Here is a 17,099-nt window from a genome sequence, read left to right as displayed (position 1 = left end):
GAAGCTGTTTAGAAGCCTCTTGGACTTAGACTTGGCGCTCCGGTACCGCTTGCAGTGCGGTAGCAGAGAGAACCGTCTATAACTAGGGTGGCTGGAGTCTTTGACAATTTTTAGGGCCTTCCTCTGACACCGCCTGGTATAGAGGTCCTGGATGGCAGGAAGCTTGGCCCCAGTGATGTACTGGGCCGTACACACTACCCTCTGTAGTGCCTTGCGGTTGGTGGCCGAGCAGTTGCCATACCAGGCAGTGATGCAACCAGTCAGGATGCTCTCGATGGTGCAGCTGTAGAACCTTTTGAGGTTCTGAGGATCCATGCCAAATCTTTTCAGTCTCCTGAGGGGAAATAGGTTTTGTTGTGCCCTCTTCACGACTGTCTTGGTGTGCTTGGACCATGTTAGTTTGTTGGTGATGTGGACACCAAGGAACTTGAAGCTCTCAACCTGCTCCACTGCAGCCCCGTCGATGAGAATGGGGGCGTACTCGGTCCTCCTTTTCCTGTAGTCCACAATCATCTCCTTTGTCTTGGTTACATTGAGGGAGAGGTTGTTGTCCTGGAACCACATGGCCAGGTCTCTGACCTCCTCCCTATAGGCTGTCTCGTCGTTGTCGGTGATCAGGCCTACCACTGTTGGTGTCATCGGCAAACTTAATGATGGTGTTGGAGTCGTGCCTGGCCGGGCAGTCATGAGTGAACAGGGAGTACAGGAGGGGACTGAGAACGCACCCCTGAGGGGCCCCTGTTTTGAGGATCAGCGTGGCGGATGTGCTGTTAACTACCCTTACCACCTAGGGGCGGCCCGTCCGGAAGTCCAGGATCCAGTTGCAGAGGGAGGTGTTTAGTCCCAGGGTCCTTAGCTTTTTGATGAGCTTTGTGGGCACTATGGTGTTGAACGCTGAGCTGTATTCTCACATAGGTGTTCCTTTTATCTCGTTAAAGGGGGAAAAAAGCTTCCAGTTCGTGGTGAGTAATCGCTGTTCTGATGTCCAGAAGTTATTTTTTGTCATAAGAGATGGTAGCAGCAATATTATGTACAAGATAAGTTAAAAAATAAGTTACAAACAACGCAAAAAAACGAACATAAAAACACAATCGGTTAGTAGCAGGTCAGCCATCTTCTCCGGTGCCGTCTTCTTGATGCATGTGATTACTTGTTTGCACTGTCTGCAAATGTGTGACTGTGGCTTATTCATTTTCTTGAATACGAGTTTACTATGCACTGAATGTGTGGCTTTGTGTTGGTGGGACTCTATTTATATGTGTTTATATGTGTTTTGGGCTCAGAGTAACACCATTTCATTGGCCCTTACCCTGCAGGGACAGTATTGTGACAGATGCAACTCCAACGAGCCAAACAAGGCCCACCCGGTGAGTAACGCCATCGATGGCACTGAGCGCTGGTGGCAGAGCCCGCCTCTCTCCCGGGGACCTATGTACAATGAGGTGAACGTCACTTTGGACCTGGGACAGGTGAGTGACCCAAACCTGGAGGGCTTTCATTGATTCCATCCTACTCAGCCAAGTGCTGTACCTTCACGGTGGCTGTTGTTGAGAGTATGAAATATAACAGTGGGATGTCCCAGGGTGAATTTAGCCAAGCCTCTAAGTTTTCCTTGTCTGAGACAGACAGGCAGCGCTAGTCATGTGAGTGATGTCCCACATCTGGCTGCATGCCAGGAATCAGCCTCAGATCATGCCCCTGTGGCTGGGGGATATGCATCTATTATGACCCGTGGCTGCAGTGGGGGCTGCTGCAGGAGTTTGGCTCATGGCCCATGAAATTGCACCATATGCTCAATTATCCACAGTGAGGGGAAAGAGGGTGGGATTCTGTCCAGGGATTAGGGATCAGAGGGATGTTAAAGATCTGGGGGGGGGGGGGGGGTGCAGGTCTGGGTGGAGTGGGTGAAGATGGTTCAGAGCTGGAACAGTTGTGATTGAGAAACAGGTTTGGTCTGCGGATCAGGGGTCGGCACCAAATGGAGATCCGTAGAAAGTAAATATTCCTAAAAGTGAGTACCACACCGCATCCATGTTCCCTAGGAGGACTGTGGGAGGAAGAGAATGGGTGACGGTGGCAGATTCTCCCATCTCTGCTTTTAGCTGGGATGAACTAAGCTAAACGAAGCAGAGGGGCTGCAAAAAAGGATAAATATAGCACCTGCTCGGCTCGTGGCGGCTTGAGGGACGTCTGAGTTTAAGACATGGTAATGCTCTGTTTATATGGACTCAGGGAAACTGCCATTACTGCAATAAGGCGTGCTATAAAGTATGGAGCTGAAGTATTCTCTGAAACTACCGACCACACGCCTCCCGCTCTCCCTTTGGCCCGCCCAGCCTATCAAACAGCTACTGTGATCCAGTGAGGCTCCAGACCAAGCTCACCTGGCCCCTCCCTCCTTATGTCATCCATTTGATTTTAGCTCCCCCCCTAAATCTTTTGTCAATGCCAAGAATGTATTTATGAGGCTGTGTGTCATAAATTGGAGCAGACTGATTTGGCAGCGTTGACCTGAGTCTTATCAATTCAATTCAATGCAAGGCAAACAAATCAGACTAGATTGGCTGCCAATAGCTAATTGGTTAAACTGCAAAGATATTATGCTCTGCACACGATGACCCTACCTTCTAGATATAGAGAAACATCTTGAAACTGAAAAACAAACTTCAAGCAGTCTATCAGCCCATGATACAAGTGAAATACTGTATCCCATAGAATGATTAAGATTGGTAAAGTAGTACAATGTTATTTTGTGGTTATTAACCCTCTGTGTATGCAATCTTGTGTAGGCCATGTCTTCTTATCAGAGGTGTGTGTAGATAAGGAAGGATGTTGTCAATGCCTCTGAAATAATTCAGTCAACCACACTTCCGTGTGCTTTCAGCACAGATGTCTGTCAAATAGTGTTGGTTCCTATAACCCTTTGATGATTTTACAGTCATAACAAAGTATTTGTCAAAATAATTTAATGTGAAGGTCAGGTTTATGTCAGACTAACTTGCCACATGCTTGGTCACACCCTTTCCCCTTAACACAATCTATGCCTACTCCTACTCAGGTTTCTTTCATGCTTGGGAAGAATTTATCTGATTCATCTTCCCCAATAGAAACAGTCCTAAGCCTTTGTAGATTCTGTTAATGCAAAGAACAGATGATGCGGTCACTGAAATTTGTAAGGGCTGAATCCAGTTGAATGGTTTTTGTGGTCTCTTCTAAGACTAATACAGGTGCCTCCCTCCCTCTCTCTGCCAGTCTTATCTCCAGCTCTTCCCAGTGGATATATTAGATAATGGCACCATCATTGTTCATGTTAAATCGGACCGGTTCAAAGGGAAGCCGGGTGGTTTTTGAAGTTGCCATTTCCGACGGTTCTGTAAAGCAGTGCACGTTTGAAGCAGCACCAATCCGTCAAGGGCTGATTCCCGCTTTTGTGGAACATTGAATGATATAATTATAGCACAGAAAAGTTAACCGATTTCCTTTGTGGATTAACATGACGTGTTTAGAAAAGGAAATAGTCTGAATTAGCCTGGAACTTTGTATTAGACAAAATATGTATTTGTATTTACATGTTCTAAGTCTCAGGCAGTCAGTCCATGTGAAGGAGTTACAACTCCCTTGGGCGGAGCTCCTTGTGCAAATCAACCCAACTACGCTGCTGGATTATGTTGCCTGAAGGGAGCAGCTCTCACACCTAAGTAGCAGGCTAGCCGCCTGCCTGTGTTATCTTGTGGGCTTTTGACCTGTGACCCGTGACAAAGGCGGCCATAAGTCCGGAGATGACCTTGAACTCCCTCATACTGTGGCGGGATCCAGGGTGTAGGGGGACTTCTTGATTTGTGTACTCTACAGTAACTGTGCCTAGTGGTGGGTGTTGCCTCAGGCGGTTTCTCTCCAGGTCATTGGGGCAGTTCACCCAGAAAGAAAGTCAACACATTGATTAAAGGCTTCTGCTGTGAGTTTCTTGATGTTATCCAATAGCCTACATATGTGTTGAGATGTGTATATTTTTTAAATTACCATAGAAATTCTAACTATTCAAAACCACAAATGCCCTCCCAAACAAACCCAATGACATCCTCTCCTCACCCCCAAGCATATTACTTTTAAAATAGGCTGTCTACCTGTACAGGGAGACTAGTTAAAACAATTTACAGGGTGAACATTGGCACCACGGATGGATCGGCCCCACAGCCGCCCATGCAGTCAGTTTTTCTGGGGGAATGTATTTTTAGGAGCCCTGACCACATGTGCTTATCTGCCTGAGTGCTCCGGACCATGTGAGACTGACATGCATGGCCTTACTGCTGTCTGTCATACCATGCTACTGAAAGGCCTCTGATTGGTGTGCGCCAAGGTTAAAATAGTTTTGCGTTTTCAAATTTATTTGGATCTCCATTCGTTTTCAGATTTTTGTTTGAAATTTAGTTTAGTTTCAGTTAGTTTTCAGACCTGATTATCTAGTTTTTATTTACACTGAACAAAAATATAAACGCAACATGTAAAGTGTTTCTTGAGCTTAAATAAAAGATCCCTGAAATGTTCCATATGCACAAAAAGCTTATTTCTCTCAAGTTTTGTGCACATATTTGTTTACATCCCTGTTTGTGAGCATGTCTCCTTTGCCGAGATAATCCACCCACCTGACAGGTGTGGCATATCAAGAAGCTCATTAAACAGCACGTTCATTACACAGGTGCACCTTGTGCTGGGGACAACAAAAGGCAACTCTAAAATGTACAGTTTTGTCACACAACACAATGCCACAGATGTCTCAAGTTTTGAGGGAGCGTGCAATTGGCACGCTGACTGCAGGAATGTCCACCAGAAGTGTTGCCAGATCATTTAATGTTAATTTCTCAACCATAAGCTGCCTCCAACATCGTTTTATAGAATTTGGCTGTACGTCCAACCGGCCTCACAACTGCAGACCACGTGTAACCACGTCAGACCAGGACCTACACATCCTGCTTCTTAACCTGCGGGATCGTCTGAGACGAGCCACCTGGACAGCTGATGAAACTGGGTTTGCATAACCAAAGAATTTCTGCACAAACTGTCAGAATCCGTCTCAGTGAAGCTCATCTGTGTGCTCGTCGTCCTCACCAGGGTCTTGACCTGACTGCAGTTCGGCGTCGTAACCATCTTCAGTGGGAAAATGCTCACCTTCGATAGCCACTGGCATGCTGGAGAAGTGTGCTCTTCACGCATGAATCCCAGTTTCAACTGTACTGGGCAGATGGCAGACAGCGTGTATGGAGTTATGTGGGCGAAAGTTTTGCTGATGTCAACATTGTGCACAGAGTGCCCCATGGTGGCAGTGGGGTCATTTGTATTTGTATTTATTATGGATCCCCATTAGTTCCTACCAAGGCAGCATCTACTCTTCCTGAGGTCCAGCAAAATTAAGGCAGTTATACATTTTTTAAAACATTACAATACATTCACAACAGATTTCACAACATATTAGTGTGTGCCCTCAGGCCCCTACTCTACTACCACTTATCTACAACACAAAATAATGTGTACGTGTGTATAGTGTGTATGTTATCGTGTGTTTGTATGCATGTGTCTGTGCCTATGTTTGTGTCTCTTCACAGTTCCCGCTGTTCTATAAGGTGTATTTTTATCTGTTTTTTAAATATAATTTTACTGCTTGCATGAGTTACTTGATGTGGAATAAAGTTCAATGTAGTACTGTGCGCCTCCCATAGTCTGTTCTGGACTTGGGGACTGTGAAGAGACCTCTGGTGGCATGTCTTGTGGGGTATGCATGGGGGTCCGAGCTGTGCGCCAGTAGTTCAAACAGACAGCTCGGTGCATTCAACATGTCAATACCTCTCATAAATACAAGTAGTGATGAAGTCAATCTCTCCTCCACTTTGAGCCAGGAGAGATTGACATGCATATTATTAATGTTAGCTCTCTGTGTACATCAAGGGCCAGCCGTGCTGCCCAGTTCTGAACCAATTGCAATTTTCCTAAGTCCCCCTTTGTGGCACCTGACCACACGACTGAACAGTAGTCCAGGTGCAACAAAACTAGTGCCTGTATGACCTGCCTTGTTGATAGTGCTGTTAAGAATGCAGAGCTGCGCTTTATTATGGACAGACTTCTCCCTATCCTAGCTACTGTTGTATCAATATGTTTTGACCAGGACAGTTTACAATCCAGGGTTATTCCAAGCAGTTTATTCTCCTCAACTTGCTCAATTACCACATTATTCATTACAAGATTTAGTTGAGGTTTAGGGTTTAGTGAATGATTTGTCCCAAATACAATGCTTTTAGTTTTTGAAATATTTAGGACTAACTTATTCCTTTCCACCCATTCTGAAGCTAACTGCAGCTCCTTGTTAGGTGTTGCAGTCAATTCAGTTGCTTGGTAGCTGACGTGTATAGTGTTGAGTCATCCGCATACATAGACACACTGGCTTTACTCAAGACAGTTATGGAGGGCTAAAAGACTGCTGAACCGTTCAATGCCACAATTCTGGGAGGGCAGAGGGCTAGATATTATGGGGAGTTTTTTGGTGTCAACTAGTGATCCAATCAGTTCTTTAAAATACATCTTAGGCTGTTCTGAGCTGCCCTTCATAATGTAATTCGACCCCACATGAACCATGACAGTATCAGCCCCCGATGACTGACTCACAGCCTGGTGATATCCTGAACTTTGACCCCAGGAAACAACAAAGTCTTTGCCCCAGGTACAGATATATGCCTCACCATCAAACTCCCTATCACAATTAGAGATCGACCGATTATGATTTTTCAACGCCGATACCGATTAATCGGCTGATTTTTTTAAATGTATTTGTAATAATCACAATTACAACAATACTGAATGAACACTTATTCTAACTTAATATAATACATCAATAAAATCAATTTCGTCTCAAATAAATAATGAACATGTTCAATTTGGTTAAAATAATGCAAAAACAAAGTGTTGGAGAAGAAAGTAAAAGTGCAATATGTGCCATGTAAAAAAGCTAACGTTTAAGTTCCTTGCTCAGAACATGTGAAAGCTGATGGTTCCTTTTAACATGAGTCTTCAATATTCCCAAGTAAGAAGTTTTAGGTTGTAGTTATTATAGGACTATTTCTCTCTATACCATTTGTATTTCATATACCTTTGACTATTGGATGTTCTAATAGGTACTTTAGTATAGCCAGCCTAATCTCGGGAGTTGATAGGCTTGAAGTCATAAACAGAGCAATGCTTGAAGCACAGCGAAGAACTGCTGGCAAATACAGGAAAGTGCTGTTTGAATGAATGCTTACGAGCCTGCTGCTGCCTACCACCTCTGTCAGACTGCTCTATCAAATCATAGACTTAATTATAATATAATAACATAGCCTTAGGTCATTAATATGGTCAAATCCGGAAACTATCATTTCGAAAACAAAACGTTTATTCTTTCAGTGAAATACGGAACCGTTACGTATTTTATCTAACGGGTTGCAACCCTAAGTCTAAATATTGCTGTTACATTGCACAACCTTCAATGTTATGTCATAATTATGTACAATTCTGGCAAATTAATTACAGTCTTTGTTAGGAAGAAATGGTCTTCACACAGTTCGCAACGAGCCAGGAAGCCCAAACTGCTGCATATACCCTGACTCTGCTTGCACAGAACGCAAGAGAAGTGACACAATTTACCTAGTTAAAAGAAATTCATGTTAGCAGGAAATATTAACTAAATATGCAGGTTTAAAAAATATATACTTGTGTATTGATGTTTATGGTTAGGTACACATTGGTGCAACGACAGTGCTTTTTTCGCGAATGCGCTTGTTAAATCACCCGTTTGGCGAAGTAGGCTGTGATTCAATGATAAATTAACAGGCAACGCATCGATTATATGCAACGCAGGACAAGCTAGATAAACTAGTAATATCATCAACCATGTGTAGTTAACTAGTGATTATATTAAGATTGATTGTTTTTTATAAGATAAGTTTAATGTTGGCTAGCACCTTACCTTGGCTTCTTGCTGCACTCGCATAACAAGTAGTCAGCCTGCCACGCAGTCTCCTCGTGGAGTGCAATGTAATCGGTCATGATCGGTGTCCAAAAATTCTGATTACCGATTGTTATGAAAACTTGAAATCGGCCCTAATTAAATCGGCCATTCCGATTAATCGGTCGACCTCTAATCACAATAGCCGGAATTATCCTGTGTCTCAAAGCTGATTTCGAGGCCAGAGCCACAGAACTCACCTGAGAAGAGGGCTGCTGAGACGCCGGCTGCGTGCAGGCCACAACAGCCAAAGGGACAGAGCTCTGATCCAGAGAGCACGGCCCAGCAGAGGGGTGGTACAGGCTGTGCCCAGGCAGTTGATTGACTAGGATAGGGAGAGGTAGCTAGAGGGACATCCACAGCCATGGAGGGAACACCCAAGTCCCCGGCAGAAGACAGCTGGTACAGGGCAGGTATAAGCCACGGACAATGAACACAATTGCATTTTATCGATGGCAGTTTGAATGCACAGAGATACCGTGACAAGATCCTGAGGTCCATTGTCGTGCCATTCATCCGCCGCCATCACCTCAGGTTTCAACATGATAATGCACGGCCCCATGTCGCAAGGATCTGCACACAATTTCTGGAAGCTGAAAATTCAGTTCTTCCATGGCCTTCATACTCACCAGACATGTCACTCATTGAGCTTGTTTGGGATGCTCTGGATCGACGTGTACAACAGCGTGTTCCAGTTCCCTCCAATGTCCAGCAACTTCACACAGCCATTGAAGAGGAATGGGACAACATTCCACAGGCCACAATCAACAACCTGAACTCTATGCGAAGGAGATGTGTCACGCTACATGAGGCAAATGGTGGTCACACCAGATACTGACTGGTTTTCTGATCCACACCTCTACTTTAAAAAAAAAGTTATCTGTGACCAACAGATGCATATGTTTTCCTAGTCATGTGAAATCCATAGATTAGGGCCTAATGAATATATTTCCTTATATAACTAGGGTTGCACATTTTGGGGAATATTCAGAGGTGGAAACTTTCCATGGGAATTAATGGGAATATATGGGAATTAACAGGAATATATGGGAATTCATGGAAATATATGCAAATTAATATTAATACCATTTAAATGTCAATGTTTTTTGCATTGGCTATATTTACCATATCATTGTAAGTCGGGAAGCAAGTTCAGGGAGTGAGTGTTTTAATAAATAAACGCAACTAAATACAAAACAAGAAACACAAACAACGCACAGACATGACACTGGAACAGAAACAGCAACAACGATGACTGGGGAAGAAACCAAAGGGAGTGACATGTAAAGGGCAGGTAATTAAGGAGGTGATGGAGTCCAGGTGAGTGTCATTATGCGCGTAACGCTGGTGACAGGTGTGCGCCCTAACGAGCAGCCTAGAGGGTGACCTAGAGGCCGGAGAAGGAGCACACGTGACAGTATCCCCTCCCCAACGCGCGGCCCTTGCCGCAGGACGCCGACCAAGATGATGATCCCGGGGAACAAGAGCGGACCGGTCAATCAATCAATCAAATGTATTTATAAAGCCCTTCTTACATCAGCTGATGTCACAGAGTGCTGTACAGAAACCTAGCCTAAAACCCCAAATAGCAAGCAATGCAGGTGTAGAAGCACCTGCATTGGTCACCTCTGTTCTGGCACAGGAACTTGTCGATCCGACTGAGGTGCTGGAGCATGACGACCTAGAGCGCCGGAGAGAGAGCATACGTGACAGTACCCCCACCCCGGCGCATTCGGCTCCAGCCGCAGGATGCCAACCAAAGAGATGATCCCGGGGATCTGGAGAGGACCGGTCGCCTCCGCTGAGGCGCAGAAACCTGACGAACCGGCTGAGGCGTGAGAGCCTGATGAGACGGCTGAGACCTCCCCAGTTGCCTCGGTTGAGGTAAGGGAACCTGTTCACCAGCTGAGACATGGGAGCCTATCGATCCCCCTGAGGTATGGAAACCCGTCGGGCCAGCTGAGGCAGGGGAACCCGACAAACCTAAATCCTTGTTCATGATTCATTTTCATATTAGTTTCAGTTTTAGTTTACTATAATAACCTTGGTGGGTGCTATCCACTGAATGGGCACTAATTGGTTCGTGTGAAGTTCTGATTGAACCCTGTTTTCCATTTCAGGGGCCTAGGATCTTTTGTGTGTGATCATGTACAACACTGATATGAGGTGGGCTACGATTGGCTAGGTGAGAAGTACTCATGGCTCTGAATGGTGAGCTTAGGCATCTGACTGGAGAGTGTTGGGTTCTGTGAAGTCTCTGATAGGTGGGCGTTTGCTCTGATAGGTGAGTTGTAATGCTGGGTATCAGGTAATGTTTCCCTACTCTGTGGGGTTTGATAATGAGTGTGTGGTACTTGTTGCTGGATGATGAGAAGGCACTATATCTGGAGCTGTGCTAGTTTAAGATGACAGCATTTCTGAAGCCTGCTTGAAGTGGTTAATTTATTATGAGTTATATTATCTATATGTCAGTCATTGTAACGGCTCTCGTCGAAAGGAGTGGACCAAAGCGCAGCGTGGAAAGTGTTCATGATTTTTATTATTAAAAAAAACACTCAAACAAAATAACAAAGCGAAAACGAACAGTTCTGTCAGGTACAGATACTAAACAGAAAACAAGACCCCACAAAACCCAAAAGGAAAATGACAACTTATATGATCCCCAATCAGGGACAACGATAGACAGCTGCCCCTGATTGGGAATCAACCACACCAACATAGAAATAAGGAAACTAGATTGCCCTCCCTAATCACACCCTGACCTAACCAAATAGAGAAATAAAAAGGCTCTCTATGGTCAGGGCGTGACAGTCATGTTATCTTTGCTCGCACACAGGAAAGATGGGGCTTTCAAGAAACAATTTTTTTTGTCAGCAGAAGAATTCCCGTGGAACTTAATCCGCTCTCTCTTTCTCCAGGCCCTGCTGCCTCCCACTTAAGTTTTGTCTGAATGTTTTATGCTGAGCTGCTGCCCACTTTTGTCCTGGAATTGATAGTAGGATGTATTGTGTGCCATCCTTTCTGTGCTCTGCTCTCAGATGTTCACAAACAGTTGGTTCTTTTCAAGGCTTTTTCTGAAAGTGACCTGACCTTTTCTTTTAAGTGGGTACATGGATTGAGGAGGTGCGGTGAATTGGGCAGACTGTGTGGAAAAGACCCTCGTCTGCCCCCCCCCCCCCCACACACACACACTAGGGCTGGGTGATATAGCCCAAATATTATATCATGGTATTAAAATAAATTTGACGGTATTTTATGATTTTTAATAATAAAAGTTCTAAATTTGCTTTATGAGTAGTGCTGACCCTAGGCTGGACACACATACATTCTAAGTGATTTCAATGGGTCTTTCTCCATTCTGATTGTTTTATACTGTTCAATTCAACTTCAACCCCAAAAAAGTCATACTTTTCATTAATTTCTGCACTGAGATCATTTCTACACTGCCACATAAGGCTACACGATATGGGCAAGCAAACTGGGCCTTATTTTTAACCAAATGTTGCAATTTGACTTGCGATTTAGAGCAAAACACTTGGGTTAACTGTTGGAATCATGGAAATAGAATGTATATTCTAATTATATAGTTAGAATATAATAGTGGGCACTTTTAATACAGTGCAGTTTGACATGACAATGAATGAAAATGCCAGGGAGGAGTTATTGTGACAGGGTAGGAACTAAAGTGTTGATAGGGGACCCTATAATATTTGGCTACATTTAATGTTTTCTCTTAGCTACTTCATGCTAACATATTCTTGCTTTGCGTTTACCTCTTCAATTTAGAAGATACTGTTGCACAAACAACATGCTGATTTAGGTCTACACCAGGGGTGTCAAACTCATTCCACGGAGGGCCTAGTGTCTGCAGGTTTTTGGTTTTTCCTTTCAATAAAGCCCTAGACAACCAGGTGTGGGGAGTTCCTAACTAATTAGTGATGTTAATTCATCAATCAAGTACAAGGGAGGAGCGAAAACCCGCAGACACTCGGCCCCCCGTGGAATGAGTTTGACACCTGTGGTCTACACCATCACTGGTATTATCAAGCTGTATAGCTAATTACGCTTTCTCTTACTCAGTACATTTATTAGATAGCTAGTGATTAGCATTAGCGGCTAACAAGATTTAGGAACAACTTGCTAAGAAAAGACAAACTAGCTGTAAAAAACACAAGCTAATAGTGTAATTATAGAATGTTAGTAGATTTATATTAAGAAGCAAAGTGACAACTGCATCGTTGTCATCAACATTGTTGAATGTGCTACATAGACCATACAGACTGAACGCAAGTGTCTCGTGGTCGAGGAAAAACAAATGCGGTCCTTGAGTGGCAGGAGCCAGGGCTAGGTCTGTGTGGAAAGCGGCATGTGGAGAGATGACTCAAGTAGCGAAGTAAACTATACAAATGGACGTTAAACACTGCGTATCACATTTAACAAACCAAACATTCAAATACCGTTATAGAAGGTAAAGTAAAAGCCCAAACCGGTCCGTGCATCAATACCGGTGTATCGCAAAAAACGGTATACTGCCCAGCACTAACACACACACAAAGACCCCCAGCTTCATAATGAATTCGCTATCCCCACCACACCCTGAATACCTACCTTTCATGACAGCTGAATATGATCCAGTCAAATATGATTCCCTGTGTATCTGGGCCTGTGTTTGTCTGTTCAAGGTGCAAATGCCTCCTAATGTGATGCAGTAGCAGACAGCTAAAGCTAGCAGTCAATATGATACATCTACAGTAATAAAATGGATTGCCCAGAGGAATGTGCTATAGCATGTATGCGTATAACAGTATTATCTTATGTTTTTGTTGTCTATTTCCCTGACCTCCCTGGCACTGATTCAGCATGCATGGATCAACAGCATAACATCTCAAGCAGGCCCTGCAAAGGACCAGGTGCTTTTCATACCACAGAAAATACTTTTAGGCACAAGTGCTGTATCATATTTAGAATGGATTCACATATTTCTAATGGAAACACATGGAATCAATATTATTTCACCACTTTATTTCAAATACAGTGTAATCATTATTTGGTTCTTAACAATGTACATTTGTCAGTGTTGACTGTATAGCTGGCTTACTCTAACTCTTTTGACACGTTTGGCTCACCACAATCATGTGGTGATGAGGGAGGTGATGTAAGAAGCTGTGTGTAGCCAGTCGGCTCTGCTTGGCGGTGGGCTGGGTGGTGGGGTGCCCGGCCAGCTTCAGCCAGGTGTCTGTGTAACCGATGTGAAATGGCTAGCTAGTTAGCGGTGGTGCGCGCTAATAGCGTTTCAATCGGTGACGTCACTCGCTTTGAGACCTTGAAGTAGTGGTTCCCCGCGGCTTTTGTGGAGCGATGGGTAACGATGCTTCGTGGGTGACTGTTGTTGATGTGTGCAGAGGGTCCCTGGTTCGCGCCCAGGTCGGGGCGAGGGAACGGACTAAAGTTAAACTGTTAAACATCTGGCGCTCATATTTACAGCCCTATTCCCCACTCCCTCGCAGGGCAGGCAGACAGCCCACACAGCCTGGTTAGCAGCCTCAGCCTGGCTTCATGTCTAGATCACGGGTCATTGTTGGATCGGAGAGCCTGCCAATGCCTCCTAAACCTGGCGCTCCATTGTGGAAAAGCAGAAGGGATTTAACGTAGGACACATTTTCAAGGCCCGGGGAGGCGATATACATAGTGCTTCATAGAAATGCTAAGCAGTCGATAAAGGTCTACTGGCGTATTGACGCACGTGTCGACGTAGATTTGTCCTAGGTGTATTTTTGATTATCAGTACCAGTCAAAGGTTTGGACACGCCTACTCATTCAAGGGTTTTTCTTTATTTTTACTATTTTCTACATTGCAGAATAATAGTGAAGACATCAAACCTATGAAATAACACATATGGAATCATGTAGTAACCAAAAAAGTGTTAAACAAATGAAAATATGTAATATTTTAGATTCCTCAAAGTAGCCACCCTTTGCAACAACCTCTCCCTCAATGTGAGCAATACAAAGGAGCTGATCGTGGACTATAGGAAAAGGAGAGCCGAACAGGCCCCCGTTAACATCGACGGGGCTGTTGTGGAGTGGATTGAGGGTTTCAAGTTCCTTGATATCCACATTGACCCCTCCCCCCTCTTTGTTGTTTATTATCTATGCATAGTCACTTTACAAATGACATTGACTAACCTGTACCCCTGCACATTGGCTCAGTACCGGTACCCAAGTCGTTATATATATATTTTTTTTTATTGTGCATTTTGCTCTTTTGCTATTTGCCTCATGACTCCTGCATGCTTTGTTGACTACGAACTTTCTTTACCCAACCGTGGGACAGACTTTGTTTGTTCCCATACTCAGGACTCTGATTCTCTATTGGTTACACAGACTTTTGGCCTCCCATCCTATTCGAATCACCTCTCGCCGGCTTTGTATTCATGTTACCTGATGAAATTGCTGTACAATATGATCTTGTTGCCATCTGATGCACATTCAGATGTCATAAATCAGCACTGCTGAGCTCTCCGTGTCCTATGCTGTGCCTTGATTGTATTACTGTTGATGATATCTGAAAATGTGCATGTAGACCCTGGCCCACCTACTGTTGCTAGCCCCAATTCTGACTTGTGCTCTGATATCTTCTTCACTGATTTCTACTCTCGTAAAAGCCTGGGTTTTCTGCACGTTAACACTAGAAGCTTATTACCTAAAGTGGATCAATTGTGTGGGTTCACAGCTCCAATCCAGATATGTTGGTCATTACTGAGACATGGTTAAGGAAGAGTATTTTGAATACTGATGTTAACCTTTCTGGTTATAACCTTTTTTGGGCAAGACAGACCTTCCAAAGGTGGGGGGAGTGGCAATCTTTACCAAGGATCACCTTCAGTGCTCAATTGTCTCCACCAAGTCTGTCCCCAAACAATTTGATTTTCTGGTTTGAAGTATTCAACTTTCAAATAGCTCTTTGTTGACTGTTGCTGGGTGTTATCGTCCTCCATCAGCACTGGCCTGTACCCTATCTGTCTTAAGCTCTCTCCTGGCCCCTTACACTAAGTCTGAATTTGTCCTGCTAGGTGACCTAAACTGGGACATGCTTAAACCACCTGACCAAGTCCTAAAGCAATGGGACTCCCTAAATATTTCTCAGATTATTACCAATCCCACAAGGTATGACTCCAAACACCCAGAAAAGGCTACTCTCCTTGATGTTATGTAATCCTGATAGGTATCAGTCTGGTGTTTTCTGTAATGACCTTGGTGATCACTGTTTTACAGCCTGTGTTCGTAATGGCTGCTCAGTGAAACGACCTGTCCTGAATTGTCATAGACGCTTGCTAAAAAACGTTAATGATCAAGCCTTCCTTCATGAACTGGCCTCTAAAATGGTATAGAATCAGCTTGATCCCCTCTGTCGAAGACGCTATGACCTTCTTTTTTTATATTAAAAACAGGTTCAGCCCCTGGTTCAACCGTGATCTTGCAGAGTTACTCCACCTCAGGAATTGCATTTGTCAAAAGGCTCGGCACACACATACTCAGGCTGACTGGCTCTCGTTCAGGCAAATGAGAAATAAGTGCACTCAGGCTATCCGGGAGGCCAAAGTTAGTTACTTTAAGGAGCAGTTCTCTCTATGGGTCTAACCCCAAGAAGTTCTGGAAAACGGTTAAAGACCTGGAGAATAAACCCTCCTCCTCACAGCTGCTCATGTCCCTTAAATTTGATGTGGTTGTTACTGACAAGAAGCACATGGCTGAGCTCTTTAATCACCACTTCATTAAGTCAGGATTCCTATTTGACTCAGCCATGCCTCCTTGCCCGTCTAACATTTCCTCATCTCCCACCCCTTCTAATGCGTCTATCCCTGATGCTTCTCCCTCTTTTCCCCCTGCCCCGCTACTAAGTTTCTCCCTGCAGGCAGTCACTGAGTCCGAGGTGCTAAAGGAGCTCCTGAAACTTGACCCCAAAAAAACATTTGGGTCAAATGGCTTAGACCCTTTCTTCTTTAAGGTTGCTGCCCCTATCAACGCCAAGCCTATCTCCAACCTTTTTAACCTGTCTCTCCTTTCTGGGGAGGTTCCCATTGCTTGGCATGCAGCCACAGTCCATCCTTTATATAAAGGGGGAGATCAAGCTGATCCTAACTGTTGTCAATAATAAAAACGTGTCAATAAAACTTATCAATAATCAACTGACTGGCTTTCTTGATGTCTATAGTATTCTCTCTGGTATGCAATCTGGTTTCCGCTCAGGTTATGGATGTGTCACTGCAACCTTAAAGGTCCTCAATGATGTCACCATTGCCCTTGATTCTAAGCAATGTTGTGCTGCTATTTTTATTGACTTGGCCAAAGCTTTTGATACGGTAGACCATTCCGTTCTTGTGGGCCGGCTAAGGAGTATTGGTGTCTCTGAGGGGTCTTTGGCCTGTTTTGCTAACTACCTCTCTCAAAGAGTGTAGTGTGTAGTGTAGTCATAAAATCTGCTGTCTCAGCCACTGCCTGTCACCAAGGGAGTACCCCAAGGCTCAATCCTAGGCCCCACACTCTTCTCAATTTACATCAACAACATAACTCAGGCAGTCGGAAGCTCTCTCATCCATTTATATGCATATGATAGTCTTACACTCAGCTGGCCCCTCCCCAGATTGTGTGTTAAATGCTCTACAACAAAGCTTTCTTAGTGTCCAAACAACCTTATCTACCCTTAACCTTGTTCTGAACACCTCCAAAACAAAGGTCATGTGGTTTGGTAAGAAGAACGCCCCTCTCCCTACAGGTGTGATTACTACCTCCTGAGGGTTTAGAGCTTGAGGTAGTCACCTCATACAAGTACTTGGGAGTATAGCTAGAGAGTACACTGTCCTTCTCTCAGCACATATCAAAGCTGCAGGCTAAAGTTAAATCTAGACTTGGTTTCCTCTATCGTAATCGGCCCTCTTTCACCCCAGCTGCCAAACTAACCCTGATTCAGATGACCATCCTACCCATGCTAGATTACGGAGACATCATTTATAGATCAGCAGGTAAGGGTGCTCTCGAGCCGCTAGATGTTCTTTACCATTCGGCCATC

At 44.3% G+C, this 17,099-nt stretch overlaps 1 protein-coding gene across 1 annotated transcript in view; it reads left to right on the top strand.

The window, feature by feature from the left end:
- LOC120019821 (laminin subunit alpha-3-like) overlaps nucleotides 1-17,099 on the top strand; it is a 108,545-nt gene that overhangs the window by 3,501 nt on the left and 87,945 nt on the right. The window contains exon 3 of the mRNA XM_038963234.1: nucleotides 1,317-1,469. Within this exon, the coding sequence (XP_038819162.1) occupies nucleotides 1,317-1,469 (153 nt within the window). The remainder of the gene's footprint in view (nucleotides 1-1,316; nucleotides 1,470-17,099) is intronic.

This window comes from Salvelinus namaycush, chromosome 25, assembly GCF_016432855.1.
Source record: "Salvelinus namaycush isolate Seneca chromosome 25, SaNama_1.0, whole genome shotgun sequence".
NCBI classification, from domain to species: domain Eukaryota; kingdom Metazoa; phylum Chordata; class Actinopteri; order Salmoniformes; family Salmonidae; genus Salvelinus; species Salvelinus namaycush.
This window is presented reverse-complemented; position numbering and strand designations above follow the sequence as displayed.